This window comes from Mustelus asterias, chromosome 15, assembly GCF_964213995.1.
Source record: "Mustelus asterias chromosome 15, sMusAst1.hap1.1, whole genome shotgun sequence".
NCBI classification, from domain to species: Eukaryota; Metazoa; Chordata; class Chondrichthyes; order Carcharhiniformes; family Triakidae; genus Mustelus; species Mustelus asterias.
The window spans coordinates 52,860,340-52,884,428 of NC_135815.1; the positions used below are offsets into that span (position 1 = coordinate 52,860,340).

The 24,089-nt window shown below is 42.1% G+C and overlaps 1 protein-coding gene across 1 annotated transcript in view; it reads right to left on the reverse strand.

Moving 5' to 3' along the window:
* fancl (FA complementation group L) overlaps positions 1 to 24,089 on the reverse strand; it is a 55,317-nt gene that overhangs the window by 9,703 nt on the left and 21,525 nt on the right. The window contains exons 6-8 of the mRNA XM_078229896.1: positions 21,688 to 21,784; positions 15,571 to 15,639; positions 976 to 1,126 (exon numbers count right to left, since the gene is read on the reverse strand). Coding sequence (XP_078086022.1) covers positions 976 to 1,126; positions 15,571 to 15,639; positions 21,688 to 21,784 — 317 coding nt within the window. The remainder of the gene's footprint in view (positions 1 to 975; positions 1,127 to 15,570; positions 15,640 to 21,687; positions 21,785 to 24,089) is intronic.

The window sequence follows — 24,089 nt, forward strand, 5'->3', positions numbered from 1 at the left end:
AATAATTTCAATGTTTCATTTGTACAAACTCAAGTGCTAAGAATACAGGGTGGCACAGTGGTTAGCAATGCTGCCTCACAGCTCCAGGGACCCGGGTTCAATTCCTGGCTTGGGTCACTGTCTGTGTGGAGTTTGCACATTCTCCCCGTGTCTGCGTGGGTTTCCTCCCACAGTCCAAAGATGTGCAGGTTAGGTGAATTGGCCATGCTAAATTCTCCCTCGGTGTACTTGCACAGGTGCTAGACTGTGGCGACTAGGGGATTTTCACAATAACTTCATTGCAGTGTGAATATAAGCCTACTTGTGTCTAATAAATAAACTGTTTTTTATTGCAACAAAGAATTAATGTTACCAATTATTGCTAAGATGTGGATTTTTTCTATATTTTTGTAAACAGCAACGGTTAACTTTATTCTTCCCCACCCAACATATCCAATAGATGGAAAATATAGATATTGATTAACATTGTTCTTCCGATTGAATTTATTCTGTTAATTTCATTTCATTTGAATGTTGAGTGTAGTACTTGGAACACCAACATGTTAGATAAGGCTCTGTAAAACTTTTTATCTGCGGATGCATGAGAATAACATGGGGGTTGGGGGGCAAACTGTAGAGATGTTTTCCTGTTTTAAATATGATCACATTTAAGATGCTGTCCTGTTTAGAGTCACGACCTTCACACACTTAAGATGTGGAAGCAAAACAATAAATAGATAAGAGCTAAAGCTAAGAAAATATCAGGTTTTCATATCACAACTTCAGAAACAACAGCAGTAAAATCAAGATTGTCTTATCGGAGGTGTCTTAAAATACATTGTGCAGTGGGATTTCAGTTTTTTTAATAGAGTTCCGATAACATGTTTTTAAAGAAATACTGAAGAGCTTATCAGTACCTGTGCCATTCAGTTTTTTCCTCAATGTCATTTCAGAACTATTCAGATAAATCCATTACTTATAATAAAAGATTTATACCTATGGCAATTCTGCGTGTTGTGGTAGCCCGTGCTGGCTTTTCTGGTTCTAGCACCCAGGTCTTCTCATCTATTTCATCCATAACATCCCAGAAATCCTGCAGTGACTCCAGTGCTGCCAGGAACTGGCTGTGAAGGTTTATTAAGGAGCTCTGAAAAAAAAAGGAAAAAAGAAACACTGCTGTATCGGATGAAGTAGCAGAGAAGGTTAACGAGCGTAGTGCAGGTGATGTGCATATGAAATACTTTTTGAAAGTGCATATTGTATTACATAATGAACTTATGATAAAATTGAAACTCATGGGATTAAAGGGGCAGTTGCAGTGTGTATGCTAGGCTGACTAAAGGACGTAAACCAGAGATGATTGGTGAATACTTGTTTTTCAGGCAGGACTGAAGTAACCCCCTGGGGACAATGCTGGGCATGATGTGGAGATGCCGGCGTTGGACTGGGGTAAACACAGTAAGAAGTTTAACAATGCTGGGACCACTCCTCCATTGATGTATATTAATGAGTGGGGGTCTGGGCGTAAAGAGCATAATTTCAAAGCTTGCAGGTGACACGAAACTTGAAACTTAAGTAAACAGCGAGGATTTTAGTAACAGAATTCAGGAGGATACAGACAGAATGGTGAAATGGGGAGACACACAGCAGAAAGCACAAACGTATGAAGTGATTTAGTTTGGCTAGAAGAATGAGAGGCAAGACAAACTAGATGGTATAATTTTAAAGGGGGTGCAGAAACTGATGTGCTTGTGCAAGTTTTTGACATTGGCAGAACAAGGTAAAGAGGATGGTAATAAGACATACCTGGTCTTATAAATCCAGGCACAATTGAATTGAACTGCAATTGAACTGTGTTCAATTCTGGGCATCACACTTAAGGAAAAATATCAAGGTCTTTGTGAGGATGCAGAGGAAATTTAGTAGAATGGTACCACAGACTAAAGGCTTCACTTATGTGGAGAGACCAGGATGTTCTTCTTAGAACAGAGAAGAATGAAATGAGATTTGATACTTTATCAGTGACCATAAGGCACAAATTTAATGCAGTTGGCAAAAGAATCAGAGGAGACATGCGGAAACTTTTTTTTAAAACACAGAATTTGCTATGATCTGGAATGCACTGTCTGAATGGGGGTGGAGGCAGATTCAATAATAATTTTCAAAACTGAATATTTGAAAATGTTCTTCAAACTTATGGGGAATAGGTAGGGGAACGGGAATAACTGCAGATCTTTCAAAGAGCAGCATCAGCACAAGCACAACAGGTTCATTCTCTGCTGCAGCTTTCTGTAATCTTCAGTGTGTAAAATATGGCATCACATCTGAAAAGATATTTTTTACACCAGTGTGCATTTTTAGAGCAATGAAACCTTGAATTCACAGCCAGTTTTTATTTGTAACAGAGCATTACAAACTGTGCTGGTGTATATTTTCCACAGCAAGAAGTCTCACAACACCAGGTTAAAGTCCAACAGGTTTATTTGGTAGCAAATACCATTAGCTTTCGGAGCGCTGCTCCTTCGTCAGATGGAGTGGAAATGTGCTCTCAAACAGGGCACAGAGACACAAAATCAAGTTACAGAATACTGATTAGAATGCGAATCCCTACAGCCAACCAGGTCTTAAAGGTACAGACATCCACACAAGCCTCCTCCCATGTTCACCTAACCCACTCAACATAAGCTTCCACTCCTTTCTTTTCCCAAGGGCTCATTTAACTTTCCCTTGAATGTATTTTATAAGGTTTACTTCACCTGTACTTTGCCTCAAATTTAGGGTCACATGTAAACATGAAAACTGATTAGACTAGTAAATTAGGGCATCTTGTCATTGGCAGTTTGCCTGCAGGTAGCAACTCCACTCACACCACAATTTTACAGGTGGTAGTAGAGACATCAGATGGGCCCCTGCCCATGGCATATTGCCCCTTAAGTGGGCGATTATTACCTCTGAAGCACCATTTGTGTCCAAAATCATCTCTTGTTTCAGAATCTGTGTAACATAGACAGTGTTAGTGGCACTGGCAACAAGATGAAACAGACTCGAAGCAAGTCACTAAGGCTTCTTCAACAACACCTTTCAAACCCGTGACCTCCATCACCAAAAAGGTCAAGGACAGCAGACGCAGGAGAACACCACCACCTGCATGTTCCCCGACAAACCACAAATCATCCTGACTTGAAATGACAGTCACGATTCTTTCATTGTCACTGGGTCAAAGTCTTGGAATTCCCTCAGTAACAGCACCGTGGGTGTAACTACACCACATGGACCTCAGCAGTTCCAAGGAGATGAATCGCCAATTCCTTCTCGAGGACTGCTGCACATGGCTCAGGAGGAGCCATCTTTGTGAGTGCAGTTCATGGATGTGCAGCACCCGGTTTTTCAGCCAATTTGCATTGTCTGAGCTCTGCTGATCCTCCACTATTTAGAACATAGCCCTTTGGTACAGATTGTGAGGATGATGTTATCAGAGCAAACAAAAATTACTTGGAAACTCGAGTGCCGAGTGGACTACAGAAACGAGAGAGAAAGACATGCCCGTTGCATAATGGGCCAGATTATCAGCATTCACTATCATTACGTCTCTAAATCTGACCACAAACTATTGGTCATGCGTAGAGGAGCATGGAAATTCTGAGGCTGCAGTTTTTCATTCAGGTTTCCAATACAGGCTGTGGTTTGCCTCCTCCCAGAGGGAGCAATCACTGAAACCAGTGAGCATTTCAACCCCGTCCCACATCACTGTTTTAAAGCCCATGAAAAGCTACACTCTGTCCAATCAGGTGTACATGATGTGGAGATGCCGGCATTGGACTGGGGTAAACACAGTAAGAAGTTTAACAATCAGGTGTAAGCAGGTTTTTAACAGTGATGTGATTAATGAAATTTGATGAGCAACAGAATTGGTCCAGAAAAAAATAATTTTATCATCATGTAGTTAAATGATTATTCAGATACTTTTTAAAATGAACTTAAGATTTTTTGGAGTTTTTTTTAAGAAACCTTCACTTCATTTGTATGTACCCATTGCTCCTTGTTAAGAGATAATTGAAAGGTATTTTGTTTTAATGGGTTTTTTTACTCCTGGTTGGGAGTGGGTCATGATGTGGAGATGCCGGCGTTGGACTGGGGTAAACACAGTAAGAAGTTTAACAACACCAGGTTAAAGTCCAACAGGTTTATTTGGTAGCAAAAGCCACACAAGCTTTCGAGGCTCTGAGCCCCTTCTTCAGGTGAGTGGGAATTCTGTTCACAAACAGAACTTATAAGGTGGTCTGCGAAAACCCTTTAATATGACTGGCTGCTTGAACAGCTTGAACCACTCTTCAGTGCTGGAGATGAAATTCTCACCGGGCACATCACTAGATGGAGAGGCGATGGCCGAGTAGTATTACGGCCAGTAGTATTACGGCCAATCCACCTAACCTGTACATCTTTGGAGTGTGGGAAGAAACCAGAGCACCCGGAGGAAACCCACGCAGACATGGGGAGAACTTGTAAACTCCACACAGTCACTCGAGACCAGAATGGAACCCGGGTCCCTGGCGCTGTAAGGCACCAATGCTAACCACTGTGCCACCCAGTTGGGGGTCCTCAACCTAACCCTCAGTGCAGATGAGAGAAAATGGAAGAAAAAAATCATATTTGCATCATGTCTTTCATGACCTCATCGATGCAATTCACAGCCGATAAAGCACTACTGGATTGTAGCAACCATTACATTTCGGAAATGCAGCAGCCAATGGATGCACAAACAATAAATAGTAATCAAATGATCAGTTTTGGTGGTACTGGGTAATGTCTGTCTGTGAATAAGGCTATGAGGGAGTGGACAGGGCCTCAGTTTGAAGTTCTATTTGAAAGATGGCATCTCAGACAGTGCAGCACACTCTCATGGGCTGCGCCGAAATGCCAGAGTAATTACAAATGCACAAGTCTCCGGGGTGAGGCACAAACCCCTGACCTGCTGACTTAGGTCAGTGCCATGACCAGTGAACTATCACTGACACCACAACTTTCAGCATGGCATCCTAGTTGCCTAAAAATCTATAATGATCATATAGTACAGCCAGCGTCCTCTACTGGTCAGAGGAGTTCTACCAGCTCCCACAGGAATAGGTGCGAAAATTCCTCAATCACCAACAAACTTGACGTACATTTAAGGCAGTGAGTTTATATGCAGATAATAGGGTGGGACATAGTACTGTGTTGGGATTTCTATTGAGGTGAGGCATGGTAGCTAATGCATCCACCCCCTTGCTGTCTGACATAATAAAAGGAGATGCCGGCGTTGGACTGGGGTGAACACAGTAAGGAGTCTAACAACACCAGGTTAAAGTCATAGAAATCATAGAAACCCTACAGTGCAGAAGGAGGCCATTCGGCCCATCGAGTCTGCACTGACCACAATCCCCCCCACATACCCACCCTACCCCCACATATTTACCCACTAATCCCTCTAACCACCGCATCTCAGGACTCTAAGGGGCAATTTTTTTTTTTTAACCTGGCCAATCAACCTAACCCGCACATCTTTGGACCAACAGGTTTATTTGGTAGCAAATGCCACTAGCTTTCGGAGCACTGCTCCTTCGTCAGGTGAGTGGAAGATCTGTTCATAAACAGCAAACAGGGCATATAAAGACACAAACTCAATTTACAGAATAATGAATGGAATGAGAGTCTTTACAGCTAATCAAGTCTTAAAAGGTACAGACAATGTGAGTGGAGAGAGCATTAGCACAGGTTAAAGAGACGTGTATTGTCTCCAGACAGGACAGCCAGTGAGACTTTGCAAGTCCAGGCAAGTTGTGGGAGTCACAGATAGTGTGACATGAACCCAAGATCCCGGTTGAGGCCGTCCTCATGTGTGCGGAACCTGGCTATCAGCCTCTGCTCAGCGACTCTGCGCTGTGTGTTGTGGAGGCCGCCTTGGATCTCTTTAACCTGTGCTAATGCTCTCTCCACTCACATTGTCTGTACCTTTAAGACTTGATTAGCTGTAAAGACTCGCATTTCAATCATTATTCATTATTCTGTAAATTGAGTTTGTGTCTTTATATGCCCTGTTTGCTGTTTATGAGCAGATCTCCCACTCACCTGATGAAGGAGCAGCGCTCCGAAAGCTAGTGGTGTTTGCTACCAAATAAACCTGTTGGACTTTAACCTGTTGTTGTTAGACTTCTTACTATAATAAAAGGAAGCAGAAGCTGTATAATGGCATTCTGTGCAGTACATTTCTGCAGAGGCAATGGGATCGACAAGTATTTCAGGCCTGGTTTATTGAAAAAGAATGTTCCCTTCAGATAGCCTTCCTAAAAAGGAGACACGTTTCTTTATTTCTTCAGCTGGACCTTCTGACTATATTCACAGGGATCTGCCTGGTGCTACAGTTTAATGCTGCCACTCTTCTCATCTAGTGAGCACAGGCAACTTTGGCATGAATTTTTTACCCATCAGGCACCTGCACTTTGCAGGCCTGGAAGCAGGCACGAAACGCACTTCCAGCTGCAATCAGTTCCAAAATGCAACTTGACGCCGGCTGAGCAGCCAGTGTGAAACATACACGAGGAAAGGCTCAGTACTGCGTGTTAGGGCAGGAGCTGAGAAAAGGGAAGGTGTGGCTGGTGCTTTTAATGTGCTCCCTCAGGGAGCTGTCGACCTGTAAAAAACATAAATTTGTGATGGAGAAACTATGCAGAGTGTGTCGAGGCAGGCAGCACATTCAAACACAAGCTCATTCCCCACACACCTTTTGTAATTTTATTTCAGCCCTGACATTTCATCCCCCTTCCCCCTGGATTGAGGTTGCAGCTAAAACATTAAGGCTGCCTGACCAATCGGCCCACCTGCCAACTGTAAAAGCAGGCAAACCAGATAAAATTCCATTCAATTGCCCCTTGATGAGCTAAATTGCCTGCTTGGCGGGCACACTTTCAACTCTCGCATGCGTCTGCCGACCAAAATGTTGAGAGTGCGCGCGATGACATCAGGATGCAGCCCAACATCTTCCTGCACAGTTTCACTCACTTCCAGGTCAGGCATATGCCCACTCGAGCTACATAAGATTCTGGCCATTTTGTAAATTCTGCAACCTGGGGAATCTGAGTCGAGCACTTGAGTGACTGGCTATTTGGAGTTCCCACTCCATGACAATGGAATAGTCTTGGATTTTCAAGTTCGTTGGCTTTGCTTTATGCAACTGAATGTGCTGAGCCTGGACTGAAAGTGCAAGATCCCAATCTGTGGGAAGATGTTACACAGCCAGCATCAAATTCCTGAACAAAAATAACCTCTGATCAGACACTGGCATGTGTTAATAATTTGTTGGATTATTCACCAAATATGCACACCACAGATAAGGCTGATATGACCATTTCATTTTCAGGCACAATTCATTCTATAAACTTCCAAATATTTAAACAAAAGGCCCCCCCCAATTCAATTTTTTTTTGCACTGCTTTTTGTCCCATGCTGCAATATGTTGAAACCAAGGAATGACATTATAAAGGAATGCAACTTAATTTACAACACATTTATCATATACATGGACACACATATAGAGAAGGATGGGCTACATATAGAATTAAATCGGCATTGTAAAATTATCTTCCTCTGAATGCCCACTGTGGTTAATTTGTGGAGTCTCCTTTTAAAGGAAAATCCAACATTTGGATCTACCTACACCTAAAGGCTCCATCTCATTCGTGTTTTCTTCTGCTCAACTGGTAAATCACGCCAATGATTGACAGCTGGTGGTGTTGGGCCCAAAGCCACTAACCCCTGTCAGCGTGACGGACTGCAGGTCCGTGTTCTTTTCTCAGTCCATTCTGCTGCAGGCTCATGCTTCTGCCTGTAATGTAAACTATTCTGAAAGGTTTAGTCTGCCTTTGCAATCTCAACTGAAAGTTTATTTATGGTTGTATTACAGTAAAGTGGCTCCATCTGCTGTGGAAGTCCAAAGCAAATAGTGGTCCCCTTCAGTTTGCCGTGTGTAATTGGACCAAATAGCACCAATGAATTACACCATGCGCGATCTGCCTTGAATTTAACATTGCACTCTTTCAAAATGTCTAAGGATTTCATTTCTTTTTTTCTTTAAGAAAATAATTACCCAAAAAATAAAACTTCACTGCAATCTTGTCAATCATTCCAACATAGTCCTGATCATTTCTACCTTCACCTGGAGTGCTGCATGTTACCATTTGGCTAAACTGCAGCTTATTTTCATGCACCTTTCCTCCCACCAGCTAAGTAATTGTGTTCTGCGGTATTTGCATGGTCTAGATCCTATTTTGACTTCACCTCATGAACATTTTCAGATATAAATTTCCAAATAATCACTTTCATTCTCAACTCCAAGGCCCTGAGGCAATCAGGTGCTTGACAGCTCATCAACCACACTTTCCTTTCCACAAATAAAGCATTTATGCTTCACATTTTTATATTCATTTAAAAAAAAGTTTTTCCCTTTCGCACACCAAAGTCTGAAGACATATTTGTCGGTAAAAGTGGCTGCAACGCTGAAAAATGGGTTAAACAAAAAAAAAAAATCAATATTTCTTTGGTTATCTTTGTGGTGCAGGCCAAGGACTTTTAATTTAAGACACAATTCAAGCATTACGTTTTCTAACTCACACTGACAGAACATAACTAAAAAGCAGACTGTAGGAGTACGACAATTACACAACCCAAAAATCTGCTAGAGTTGAAAGCCAGACCTCTCTACTTTCAATGCCTGTAGCTTGGAACCAGGTTTTTGAACATGTAGCCACATTTAGCAGATTCAGGCGCCTAATAGTGAAAGGTGCATCATTGTGCTGATCTGCAGGAAAAAACAATTCATTTCTTAATTTTAAAAAACTGAACGCAGAATGTTAACAGGGCTGCAGTCGGAGATGAGCCTGTAAGAAATTAACCCTTTGCCTCCAGATGATTTTTCCCTCAAGAAAGCCACGGACTTTAGTTCGTGTTTTTATTTTTTTTTGTTGCGAGCTGGGAGCAATAGGTTAACAGCCCTGTCACGAGATAAAGCTGTCCGGTAAGATAGCAGTTACATATGGGCATAGGCCACTTTGCCCTTGGATGCTCATTCCTCACTAGTCGTGATGTGCCATCTCAGCTTCAAACCACTGGCTTTATCTGATCATGCTGTGAAACACCTGCACTGGCGATCAGGCTTTGGCTTGACGTGCAAAGACCTGCCATCATCTGCTTGACATTGCACAAGTTATAATTATTCATCTGAATGAATATGTCAGAGCAGCAGCAGCAGCCCTCTCATCACGGCAGCAGAAAAATACATCAAAACATTATCATCCCAGCAGGAAGACAGGGACCATAAGGAAAATTATGCATTTCAATATGGATGCCATGTAAAAATGTCAAGCTATAACTCTAGCAGTGGAACAAAAAAAAAATGCCTTAATTAAAAATATATTCAAATACTACTGCCTAATGCTTGGCAACAAGTGCATGGATCCAAATCTTTACAAAATAAACAAGAGCAGCAAAATAGTTACAAAATAACATGTATTTAGTTACCAGTTTTTTTTGTTGTAATTAATAGGTTCTACAATAACAGGCTTGGACAGTTATTTATTTTGAAATACAAATTAAAGATAGAAAAGGGACAGAAAGACAATATATTGGTCAACAAGATTGACTTCAGATTAAGATTATTTTGACTCAAACTAAATTTTATAACAACGTTTATCATGTCTGCTCTATGCACTGTGACTCATCTTTCTTCATTCTTACAATTATTGGAACTTAGAGGATTTCAATGCTTGACATTTTCCTTTGTAGTTCCCCTGTCTCTTTTCATGTACTGACTTTAAGTGGTAACTTCTCAAATTTCAGTTATTCAGTCTCGATTCTTTTAATGGATATTCTTTTCCTAAATTCTATCATTTCTGACTTCTACCCCTGCCTTATAGAAAGCCCCGCACCTCCTCTGCCTGTGGATAGTCTTTTTTAGTTTTGACAATGTGCTACATCACATTGGTACTCACAATATACACCTAACAAGTCCCACTCCAGGAATGTGTGTGCAAAGTCTAAACTGGCATTCTAGTAGCGGTACCATCTTCTAGATGAGAAGTTAAGCTACTCTCAGCTGCATGTCAAAAGTCCCATGGCAGCACTGCTGCCTCACAGCTCCACAGGCCCGGGTTCAATTACGACCTCCGGTGACTGCGTGGAGTTTGTACGTTCTCCCTGTGTCTGCGTGGGTTTCATCCGGTTGCTCCATTTCCCTCCCATAGTCCAAAGATGTGCAGGTTAGGTGCATTGGCCAGAACAGGCACCGGAGTGTGGCGACTAGGGGAATTTCACAGTAACTTCATTGCAGTGTTAATGTAAGCCTACTTGTGACTAATAAATAAACTTTAAAAAAAGGTTAGGTGGCTTGGCCATGCTAAATTGCCCCTTCGTGTCAGGGGATTAACAAGGTAAATACATGGGGTTATAGGGATTGGGCCTGGGTGGGATTTTTGTCTGTTCAGACTCGATGGGCTGAATGGCCTCCTTCTATACTGTAGGGATTCTATGACTATTTCGGAGAAGAGTGTGGAGTAATGGGTGACCTGGTCAGTAGTTTTCCCTCAACCAGCACCAAAAACAGGTTATTTACATTACATCAGTAATTACGCTTTACATTAGCTGCAAAAGGCTTTGGGACGTCTTGAGATTGTGAAAGGTGTTACATAAATTCAAGTCTTTGGGTGGGATTTTCTCTGCCTAATCGCATGGACGCATTCAGTTGCAAGATCACAAAATCTCGCGAGAAGGCCCTAGGTGTGTTTCCCACCACTGAAATTATTAGCAATATTAGCATGGATTTGCATCTTATTATTGTGGTCACACACCGGAATCACTCACCCCCCCCCCCCCCCCCCCACCCCAAATTTAAATGCCATGTCAGAATGAAGGGAGGATGGCGTGATTTACAAATGCTTTTAAAAGACGTGCAGCTGGTGACCTGAGCTCCGAGGAGAATTTAGAGGCGAGTTCACAAAACTCAGCACTGCACACCTAGGATCCCTGACTGGCACTGTGGATTCGGGGAGTCTCCACAGCAGCTTCTTCATGGCTAGTTTTTAGTGTGGGGCTGGGGTAAGGATTGCAGCATTCAAAGGCAAGGCAGCACAAACTGAAGGAAGGGCAGAGTTTCCTTGTGTGCAAGGATCATGGAAGGGTGCATACAAACACATGACTGAAGGGGGGAATGTAGAAAGCGTCCACGCAAACGGACAGTTAGAAGATGCCGACTCTGCTACAGTGAAGACCGATTATCATCAGCTCAATTGACATGCTTGGAGTTAGGCTAGTGCAGTAATTATAGCCACTCGAGCAGCACTTTCCTGAGAGTGAGTGCCACGTTCCTAAGAGTAACAATGATTGCTCTTCTAGTTTTAACCCCTCAGGCACAGACTTCAAAATTGACAGTATGTTATGGAGCAGCAAAACAACTAGGCAATTGGGCAGCCCAGGATCCCCTGGGGAGAAATGGGAATGGAATATTCACCGAGGATAGCACTCCAAACCCCTAACAGTATTGTTATGTAGACACTGAATATTCACCCTCATGATCCAGCAAAACAGCACAGCTTTGTTGTGCAGGTTAGGATAATGCCAGCGCATGAAGAGAGCGCTCAGGGACGAGCGGCCAAAGCTGTTGTCACTCGATCATGTGGTATGGGATTGTGGTGAACCTTCATGTGCACTGAACACTGGACATCCAATTGATGGCCAGGACACTCTGCCATGCATAAAGGGGTCTTGAGACACAGGATGAGTCGCGAATATTATGCAGTCATTAGTAAACATCCCCACTTCTGACCTTTATAATGGAATTGATGACCTGACCAAGAGTGGCCCTTTGGAGACAAATGCTGAGCCTTATGACTCTCTTTGATAGTGCAGTTAGGAGACCATCAGGAAGATGGAGCCTGGTGATCTCGCTGTCTGCATCATTGTTTATAGGCAGGAGAGAAGGAAGCGCAGAATGCAGCAGAGGCACCTGGCTTGGCAAAGGGAGGAGCAGAACCCTCGAAACCACGGGCGACAGGCCTTGCTCCGCATACAGAGGATCCTTCTCAGAGAGCCGTTGTTCCTCGGCACAGTCCTAGACCCAGGATCTATAGGCAGCGCATGTGCTACCTGCAGACGAGCGAGAGCCAGAACAGGTGTCTGTACATCATGTTCTGCAGGAATTTGTGCCACAAAGACTGAGAGGGCCAGTGGCCGTGTTCAAATCTCCAGCAGTGGCTCCTTCTGAGACTCCACTGGGGAGCTGCATGGTATCTCATAAGCCTCCACCCACTAATGTATTCAGGAGATCATAGACACCATTTTTGCCAAGGCACACAACTTTGTCAACTTCAACAGGGATAAGCCAGGCGAAGAGCGAGCGCTGGGATTTCCAGTCTCCACAGGTGCAGGGTGCCATGAACAACTCGGAAGGTCTGACACTGCTGAGGGCAGTGCACATGACGAGACGGAGTACAGGAAAGAGATACATACTCTCTTCCACCTTCTTCTATCGGGAAAAAGGTACAAAGGTCTGAGGTCACATACCAACCGACTCAAGAACAGATTTTTCCCTGCTGCCAGGTTTTTGAATGGAGCTACATCGCATTAAGTTGATCTTTCTCTACATCCTAGCTATGACTGTAACACTACATTCTGCACTCTCTTCTTTCCTTCTCTATGAACGGTGTGCTTTGTCTGTATGGTGCGCAAGAAACAATACTTTTCACTGTAGACCAATACATGTGACAATAATAAATCAAATACTCTCTGAAGAAGCTCATATCATGGAAATGTTGCTAAGAAACAATGGGCACATGAACAGAGCATTTGAGCCTTTGACAGGCAGCATCACCTGCTCCCTACAGCACCACACTTTCACCTTTCAGGAATGCTGACGAGATATGTGGGAAGGCGGCGAGAGCGGACAAAGGACATCACAGAACCCTGCAACACTCGGGTGTAAGATTCTTGCAGCAAATGCAAACCAAATCAAGGTGCAGGGATCACTGACATGGAGAGTGACTTTGAATGAGACAATCACTGTACACAGAAAGTCATACACTGCACAGAGGAGAGGTCCTAGGCTGTGATTCTTGCCTTTAATTTGAGCAGGAACCAAGGTTTTACATCTGATTTCCACGAATACCGCTCAACATTACAGGGAGCCATAGAAAAGGAGACACGATTGGGTGTGCATTTATAATCATCAACATTCTGTACAAGTGATTAACACCCGTGCCCACGATGTGCAACTACGTCTTCTTAACATTTCTAACCCTGCCACTACATCTTGGTGCTCCCTCAACATCCGCAGTGGAGGTGGCCCACTGACTGCTACGCCCCATTGTTCGTATCGACCTTGGCAGGCACCCTCTGGAGCCGAGAGGACCTTGGCCCAATTTCAGGTTCCTGCTTTGAGGCAGTTGCACCCTCCTTGGCCTGCAGAGAGGGGATTTGGATCTACTGGACATTCCCAGAGTACCAGAATGGTTGGCCCCGGAATGTTGAGCTGTTAGTCCTCCTCCCTACGAAGAGCATCCTGCTGACTCCTGGAGGAGATGCAGCAGCTGGAGTGAAAGTGAAATGTTCCACCCCCTCTCACATTGACACTGATGGATGCCAGCATGTGCCTCGGCAATAGAGTGCAGCTCATACAGCAATGCAGGACCCATAACATGGGCCAATGCTGACCTTGATGCGATGGCATGCTGTAGTTATCACCTCATACTGAAGGCCAACAGACTCCTCCATCATGCCTTGCCATTTGAACAGGGTAGCAGATACCCCTTCGTGATGTCTCTGAGCTCGTCTTTACAGCTCCAGCAACTGAGGCGTGACTAAGTCCAAAGGCTCCTGAGCTGACTGGGACTCAGCAGATTCCTGGCCTCCAGTTGTCCACGGAGTGCCAGCACACTGGGAAGTCCCTGCCTTTAAATATGGCACCTGGATTACAGAAGGTCATGGGGAGGAGAGCAAGTCAGAGGGTCCCACTTGTGATTCAATGTAGTAACCCGTGCCTCTCAATTTCTTCCAAGTTGTGCACAGTAGGGGGTGAAAAGCAACCATTGCCGTTGGCGGGTCAAACACAGGTTTCCCTGCCTGCTTTTGGACTTTGCCGATTTCTCAGAAAATTCCAGTCTTTACTGCTTTTGTTCCACTCTCTACACTCTCCTCTATTATTAATTACTACAAGAGTTTTTAAAGATTTTAACAAAAAAAGTTATTGATTTCTCAGAGAAAAGCAATTAATAGTACACCCTTACCATGATCAGTATGGGGTAATCTTGACACATTAACAATTTGCAATTTTATTTACCAATCCACAAAAAAGACCAATTGATCTAATCCTAGAATATCCAGAATTCACCGACTCATTGGGCCAACCATTTTCATTTGTTTAAAAATCAGGATTGACGAGAGACACAACCAACTTGAAGTACAGATGACTTTTTGAACTCCGAGGTCAATCTGTCTTATACACTTGGATAGGACAGGAGGATGGTCCAGCCTTCTGAATAACTATTGGCAGGATATTTGTTGGAAATTACGAGAAAACATTAAACTATTTAAAAAAGAAACACTGGGAAAATGGTCATTCCATCATCAGCTGTATCTTGCACAGGTATCAGTGAATAACAATTCCATTCAATTGCTTGTTGCTTATTTTTATGCCAACAACTGTATCAGTTTGTACTCAATAGAGTGCACTGATTATTCTCCTTTTGCTGATTTTCTTCCCTTTTTCCTTCTTCCTAGACTCCTTTTAAGGGTATGGTCACTTTCAGGTGTTTCACCCGAGTGACTTTTGTTCATATGAAGTAATTGAGGCTCCGTATCATTTGATTGAGTAGGCCTCATCGCAGCTCGGGACAATGTTTACTCACACAAAGTCTATCATGTACCCCTCTGTAGCAAAAGTCACTGGTTAAGGATCAGGACCAGGAACTCTGACCAATGTTTCCCTTCCAACCCGGAGTTGACTGTAGCATTGTTACCTGCAACCTTGCCATGATTAACTAACACAGGATTGACCGGGAACCTTCCTCAGCTGTATTGTTCAGCCAATTATTAGATAAACTAACCAAACCATTGAGGCTCAAACAAACAACAGACCTTGAAATGTTTTCATAAGCTTTTTCCTCCAAACAAGATATCTGTTTATCTTAACAGCAGATTTGGCAATGGCAAGGATTTATTTAGCTTGTATAATCATAGAATCCCCACAGTGCCGAAGCAAACTATTTCACCCATCAAGTCTGCACGAGCTCGCCGATAGAGCATCTGACCCAGACCCACTCACCCACCCTAATCCCATAATCCCGCACATTTACCATGGCTTATCAACCTAACCTACACTTCTTTGGACTGTGGGAGAAAACCGGAGCACCTGAAGGAAACCGGTGCCGTGAGGCAGCAATGCTAACCACTGTGCCACCGTGTCGCCCAATGTGATAATTTACAAAGGCAGAATATTACCTTGACAAGAACACTTTTAGTACTACCAAAAAAATAAACAACAATATAAGAGCATTTATGGAATTTGACCAGTACCTGTTGCGTCCAAGAGCTCACAAAGGGAACAGGAAAATCTGCGGAGCAATCAGGTGGTTCAGCTGGATACTGAAAATAAATTAAAAACCATCAAATAAGGAATAGGTTGCTGAATGCCTTCAGGAATGGCACCACACATTAATGATCAGACCTCTGAACCCTTGACTGCAAGCCATTAGGACAGAGTTCCTCCTTGTTTATGGAAAATCGCTGAAATGATACTGTAGGAATTTCAATCTCATAATTAGCAAATATCGGTTAGTTTTCAAACTTTCTCATCTATATATATATATATATATCTGCATATATCTTTGGTTTACACAAAGTAAGAAACTTTACATTCTAGTTTTGTCAGGTTTCACTCTTCTTTCTCTTACAACTCCCCTGAAAGTCAGCAAACACCCAACAAGCAGTCATAAATTCCAGATTAGTAAGTGAAATGCAATTAGTAAAACATCCATGCAAACTTTAAAAAAATAATGATATCAAAATTCCTTAAATGCCATATATCACAACAACCAGGTGGGTTGTGTCATGGCTCCATGACACTTTGGTAGTTAGTTTAGAGCCATGCAGAATAAAATGTCATCCCTTTCAATTCTTGGCTTGTGGGGAGTTAGGAGATTCCAACCAAAGCATAAGGGCTTGACCAGTGACCTCAGTGCCTCTTGGTTTGTGTTGGAGGCAAAAAAATTGCCAAGACTCCGAATACTTGCCACATTAATGGCAATGTACTAGAAGATGCACGTAAATAGGCTTAACTGCACAATTTTCCTAACCGTCTTTCCCTGATAGTCATTCACATGTTAAATTATCAGAAATTCCATCTCTCTCCTCTCTCAGGACACACAGAATAGACTCCCATCAAAAGCAGTCAAAACTATGCCTAACTCCTATTCTTAAATATAAAAGCAAAGGTGTAACTTGAGAACTTCCCTGAAAAACACAATACAAATGGATGGATCACAAACTGATCCTGAAATCTTTGTGGCTGAGACATTGAACGATAGATTGTAATTCTGAATTAGGCCCTGTTGGTCCCCATCAAATAAAAACAGATATTTGACAATGGAGTGTTAGGTTTCTACAGCAAGTCCTGGATTTCCCCTCCCAAGTCAGGTGGAGGGAACCAGGAAATTTCCCAGCTCACCACACCTACCTCAGGAAAAAGTGATCTGAACGGCAGGATCTTCATTTTGGGGAAAGGTTGCAGGATGGAGTCAGACCCTCCACCCCTGGATGCAGATCGGAAGTAGCCACCAAGGTTGCCAAGTGCTGAGATGGGCTGTTTAAAAGGCCTACCTTGGTTCTCTGGAACTTCATCTCCGTTGTTTCCTTAGATATTTGGTCTTTTAGCCCTCACCCCATCCACATCCCATGTCCAAACATATCAACTCATGCCAACACATGCCCACCCTTCAGTGGCCAACTCATGCCACCCATTCATCAGCAAGACCTCATACTCCCTATGCCAATGTAGTCCTAACTCCTGCCAATCCATGACCACACCAATCCCCATGGCCCTTTATAGCCCCTATATCAATTCAATCCTTACCCATCACTTTGCCCTTAAACCCTCCATGCCAAATCATCCAGTATTCACCATGACCAGATCCCAGGAACCAAGAGCCGTGCTGAGATGCAATGAAGTTTTAAATATAGAGTTCACTGCATTAAAAAAATCTCATTCATGAAAGGCCATTCAAAACATGTAAATCTGTTCAAATACTTTGTCCATGATCAAAACAAACCAACTTGTGTTTGTAACCCAGATCAAAAACAGCTAATCCTTTAGTAACCTCTTCGAGTTGTAAAGCTGTGAACTTACAACCCCTTCATCGCGATAACAATAGGTTGTGGGAAGCAGCCAAGCATTAATAATATTATAATGATAGCATTTAGGATTGTGTAACAAACAGCAATTAAAATTGCTAGAACATGTTTTTTCAACTCTCAGACACAGGCAGGATGCATTATTTTCAATTTTTAAAGGGCTATCCATTTAAATAACTTGTACAGTTTGACCGTTCTAGAGACCTTGGACAGAATTATCCCGTCCCGCCCGCCACGGGAATCATAGCGGGTGGGGGCGGATCATGCAAAGGTCCATTGTCCGCTGACGGGAATTTCCGGCCTTGGGGAGAGAGCGGCTGGAAATTCCTGCCCCTTATCTGGCCTTCAAGAGCATTTATGACTTCTTTAAAGATTCATAACTCAAACTGTGTGCGATACAGTGAAAACGGGGTCTGTTTGAACTTAACACTGAATTCAAACGGCTTTGTTGAATTCGGATTCCCACATGTGGGAGTTGCAAGACGCCCCAGTTTTCCCTCCTCCAACAATAAAAGGATCCATTGGAAATGGGGGCAGGGCATTCAGATCCACATCTCACCCACCAGTTTGGAAGATTCCTGGAGAGTCCCCGACTCAGTCTTAGAAATGCAGTAAAATAGCAATTCCAGCAAGGACAGATATGTTTTTTTTTAAAATATGTCTTTAAGTGCATGTTGCACAAGTGAAACTCAAGGGTAAGAGAGGCCTTTAACTTTAGAAACTGAAGATTGCGGCATCCACATGAAACATCTTAAACAGAATTAATATATAGAATTTTCAAAAGTAAAATCGTCAATTTTCTCAGCAAATGTTGTTCCCATTTACTAAAGTTACTGATTCCTTGCTGAAGAATATTTAGACGGACACCTTTCAGCTTTGGTTACTCAGTCTAAAGGATCAGCATTCACATTTAATCCTTTACACAAGTACTTGCAGGGAAGATTAGAACAATGAAAAAAACCATGGAAGAGACAAGGTGGAGACTTTCTCAGTTAAAGACCTACAAACATTTGATGTCAACAGCAAAATAATCAAGTGCTTCGACAAGAGTGTGACCCAATACAGCACAAAAATATTAAGTTTCACTTGACAAGTATATATCACAAAGTTCAAAATGGAACAGTGGACAAAAATGGCTTCCCTTTTCCTTGGAGACGTTTCATATGCAAATGTTGATCTGAGAAATGCATTATTCTAATATTGCAACGTTCATTTGTTACAACAAATTAAATCTGGATAATAGACAATTGAATAAGAGAACTGGCATTTGCTGAACTAACAAGAAATTGGGAAACTAGAACTCAAGGGGCTGAATCTTGCTCAAATATCAGAAAATAACAGTTATATTCAGTCACGTGTTGCCAACCTTTCTGCCATTCTGAATAACTACCTTTTATTCCCAATTTCTGCCTCGAGTCCAGCTAGCAATTCATCCTGTCCCTTGCCCCCGACTCCACTTTCTCTGACTTTATTCATCAGCCAATTATGGGGCATCTCATTAAAGGCCTTTTGCAAATCCAGATAAATTACATCTACTGCATGAGCAAGAAACCCTCAAGGCACACTTGAAAAGGGAATAGGTAGTGAGGAAGGTCATTCATTTCCTGGAGTTTGACCCCCAAGGACCTGGCAGCGGTGCCAAAGACATTCAATGACATCAGTAAACACATCACCAAAGTACATTTCTCATCCACTGTATCACCAAACTATCATGGCACTCAGTGCACCATACCTCCATCAATCAGCCATGAGCAATCTCTAGTAACCAGAAATCAGGGTCAAAATTCCTCACCACCTGTATTACCAGACAGCTCAGTACGTCCACAAATTTCACAACACAAAAACCACAAGTGTAAGTTGGATGGTCAGTTTTTAAAATAATGCTGGTGGGGTGGGTGGCTGTTGATCAGTGTGGGTTCCTCTTGGGTGCATACCAGCTGAGGATAATGAGAGGGTATTAACTGGACCTGTTATGATCCTGTTATGATATGAGGTCAAAGTAGGCATCAAATCAGTTGTAGAGGCTGTTTGAAGTCATGATCTGTGCTCTCTACGTGCTTCTGGTCCACACATGGTACACCAACACCAAGTGTGAATGAAGCCCAGACCATCACGCAAACCAACCTCCCATTCATTGACTCAGTCTACTCTTCCCACTGCCTCGGAAAAGCAGCCAGCATACTCAAAGACCCCACGCACTCCGGACATACTCTCTTCCACCTTCTTCCGTCGGGAAAAAGATACAAAAGTCTGAGCACAAGTACCAACTGACTCAAGAACAACTTCTTCCCTGTTACCACCAGACTTTTGAATGGACCTACCTCGCACTAAGCTGATCTTTCTCTACACCCTAGCTATGACTGTAACACTACATTCTGCACTCTCTCCTTTCCTTCTCTATGAACGATATACCTTGTTTGTATAGCGTGCAAGAAACAATACTTTTCACTGTATACTAATACACATGACAATAATAAATCAAAAAAGCATGGGATGCTGTGAGGGCCACACAGAAAGCACGCGTGACATTTTTAGTTGTTCAGCTGCCAAAGAACTAGCTCTAGAAATGCTACTGAGCTAAACATTGCAGCCAATAGTTTGTTGTTCAAGATGACTTATTTTCTAAATAAACATTTTGTAATACAAGCATGCACAAACCTACATTTTTAAAACAAAGTTCAAATTATATCAGTCTGTATACCTAATCAGGCCTCTTTATAAACCAACACGATGTGATTACTTCCTGCAGAAATATGTACTTTATGCTCTGTGAAGTTAAAGCCATCCACACCATCTATTTTTTAACAATTCAACAGCAGCTGTACACGATTCATTATTAGATTCCTCAACCATTTTGCAAGTTATGTCAAAAGTTTTCAAACTAATCGCTAATAAAGTTCCTGTTTAACGTTCATTCAGGCAAGGCTCAAAAAGGGAGAAAGGAAATGTTCCTACTCTTTGTGGTATAACTGCCATTGGCTTCTAAAAACATTTGTTCCCACAGTGTTGAGTGTCACTGCACATTTACTTGGAATTATCAATTTTGTTCTAAAAAGATAACAAGGCACCAGTAAATAGGTGCAGTCTGCAATAAGACCTAAATCAAAACATTGGCAATTTTATCCTCTTTGCCACAATCAAATCTGTAATGTAAAATGACATCATACTTCCCTTCCAGCATATAATGCAAATTCTATTTGTTAGCGACTAAGTTTCAATGTCACCTGCCACAAGGTTTGCATATGAGCGTTCTAGCTTCGTGCTTCATAGCCAACTTTTCAATGACAGAGGCACAACTAAATGATTAATAGAGTTTTTTTATTTAATGCAGTCCTGTACTCTAAGAGGTTAAGTCATTTAGTTCATGAAGAAAAGTATGCATAACAAGATAACTGACAACTGCAACTTCTTCCGCCACAGAAGGATTGAACATTCCGTGGCTTGTCAATCATGCACAGATGCATCACCTGCAAAACATTTTCCTGACGGGTATATAGAACTCCTGCCTTTTAAAATCAACAGGGAATATTTAAATTATGACAACATGAAAAGCTATGAAAAAAAATTGAAATAACATATTAATGCAGGGTGAAGCAAAGTACCTTGGTCTACTCAAATGTCAATTTTAAGGTGGGGAGAGAGAGCAGGAACAACCCCAAGACCTCATATCATTCCCATGCTCCCAACAAGGCATTTAATATTACTTGAGGGATGTTTTTCTCAACACCTGTTTCTGTGCATTACTTTACATAGTGTGGCACATGTACCTAACACCCTCAATACAGAAGTATGAATTACTTCATTTTAGACATTTATATATTATCCAAGGGGGCGTTTTTTTAAATGTAGCCCAAACCAAAAAAATGCTGTAAATATATGTCTACTGTCATCCCTTAAATATTTCTTGCAATTCTAGAAGCTAATTCCAAGTAATAATTGCTCTCACTACATATAACTGCTTGAGGTCTTAATTTAGCATTAAATGATCAAGACTGATTCACTGCTTATTTTATTTTGAACAGTCCCAGTGTTTAGCTACAGCATCAGCAAGCCTAAAAAACACAAATAAATGCAACAGTGAACCAGGCCATTTTATATCATTGGTTTAAAACCTCAAACTCTTAAGTAGGATGAAAATGCAAGACCGACTAATATCGAGAACCAAGTTGCCATAGTGAATAAATCCATCTCCCTGTATCTGATATTGATTTTTCTTAATATACAAAATTACAGTTCAAAAGAAATCCCAACGCTCTATCTTTGAATCCATTACCAGTGCCTCACCTTTGATTTTAATTTAATTGTGATCATATGCTCTCGACCTGCAGAATCCTCAGCCTTCAGCTTAATGGTTCTGAACTCTGCATCTATATAAGCAAGTCTGAGAAGAAAATATATGAAAGGTTTATGAAATCAAAGTCTACTAGTGATTTGATGTGTTTGCTTTACCCCTATTAATCTGAAACTAATATCAGAAAGACAAGGTCTTGAGTGCCAAGCATTTCTCCTGTCACAGATTTACTGCTGTTAATACACCAGTCGGCTGTTTAATGTGGTCATATATCACAAAGTTATTTACGACCTGTGTCAAGGCTCACGCTGTGGTCAGTGAGCACCATGTTTCAGTTTTCCATCATGGGAACCTTTGGCACACACAGCAGGTTCTTGTCAGCCTTTACTTATGTACACATAAAACTTCCTGTCAGGCCTTTGATCAATTTTTGCAGTTTTATAGTGTGTTAGACCAGGCGGCATGTTTTTTTAAGCCCATTAAAATTATTAGATTTTAATCTGCTCCTTCTCATTAAATCCTTCGTTCTGCAAACTATTAGCATTTGCAATGTAACCGTCATTTGTGCACATGCAACTTCTCGAAATTCCAGCTTTTGCCATATTAACTTTACCACAAATTGTGTACAATTTTAAATAGCAAACTCATTAATGCAGTTCATTTAATCGGAGAGCACCACAAAATCTATAAACTATTCCAGCGGTGGACACTCAACTGCTCAGATCAGTATTGTTAATCAATTTCTAACTGTTGTGCGGAAAGTTTGTACAGTAATTACAGATTAAGAAATTTACTATTCCTTGTAGTGTGACACTTGGGTCTGAATGAGACAGAGAGGATCTCTGCCTTAGTCTAAACAGTGTTGGAGGCCAGGGCCAGATTCCAGAGGTCCCTCCCCCAACTCGGCACCCACCATTTCTGTTTAGTGGGAGTGGAGAAACAGGGGCAGGTTACAGTTTGCACATCTGCATTTCATGGAGATAGCTGCATTTTATAAAAGTGCAGTTAGCTTTAATCAGATCCAACATCTGCTGTAGAATGTCCAAAACACGACTGGTGGGATTTACAATGAAGTTCTAAAGGTGCCAAAGTCATTTGAAGAGGTAGGGTACACTTTTGGAGAGGTCCACTGACAGCTTTGGGGGGGGGGAAGAGTCAGGTACCCTTTGGGTTTGTTAAAAGTAGGCAATAATACGTAAAAAGTGGATAAACTCATTGGAACTGACAAGTTGATTAGACCTGTCGAGCTATCAAGGAATTTAAATCCGATTGGAATTGTCATAGAAATATAGAAAATAGGAACAGGCCACTCAGCCCTTCGAGTCTGCTTCGCCATTCATTATGATCATGGCTGATCATCCGACTCAATAGCCTGATCCCGCCTTCACCCCATATCCTTTGAACCCTTTCACCCCAAGAGCTATATCTAACTCCTTCTTGAAAATATAATGCTTTGGTTCCAAATGCTTTCTGTGGTAGCAAATTCCACACATTCACCACTCTCTGGATGAAGAAATTTCTCCTCATCTTAGTCCTAAATGGTTTACCCCTCATCCTTAAGCCTATGACCCTTTGTTCTGGACACCCCGACCATCGGGAACATCCTTCCTGCATCTACCCTGTCTAGTATTGTTAGAATTTTATAGGTTTCTTTGAGATCCTCACTCATTCTTCAGAACCACTGCAAATATAGTTCTAACTGGCTCAGTCTCTCATGTCAGTCCCACCATCCCAGGAACCAGTCTGGTAAACCTTGGCTGCACTCACTCTATAACAAGTGCATCCTTCCTCAGATAAGGAGACAAAACAGCACACAATATTCCAGGTGTGGCCTCACTAAGGACCATTATAATTGAAGCAAGACATCCCTACTCCTGTACTCAAATCTTCTCACTATGAAGGTCAACATACTATTTGTCTTTTTTATTGCCTACAGCACCTGTATGCTTACCTTCAGCGACTGGTGTACGAGGACACCCAGGTCTTGTTTCACATTCCTCTCTCTCAATTTATTAGCATTTCATAATCTGCCTTCCTGTTTTTGCTACCAAATTGGATAACCTCACATTTATCCACATTATACTGCATCTGCCATGTGCATTTGTCCACTCACTCAACTTGTCCAAATTGCACAGAAGCATATCTGCATCCTCTTCCTCAGCTCACCCTCCCACCCAGCTTTGTGTCATCTGCAAATTCGGAGATTTTTTTTTAGTTCCCTCATCTATATCATTAATATATATTGTGAATTGCTGGGAACCTAGCACGGAATCCAGCAGTACCCCACTAGTCACTGCCTTTCATTTATTGATTTATTCCTATTCTTTATTAACTGTCTGCCAACCAGTTTTCTATCCATCTCAATATCCTACCCCCAATCTCAGTGGTTAGCACT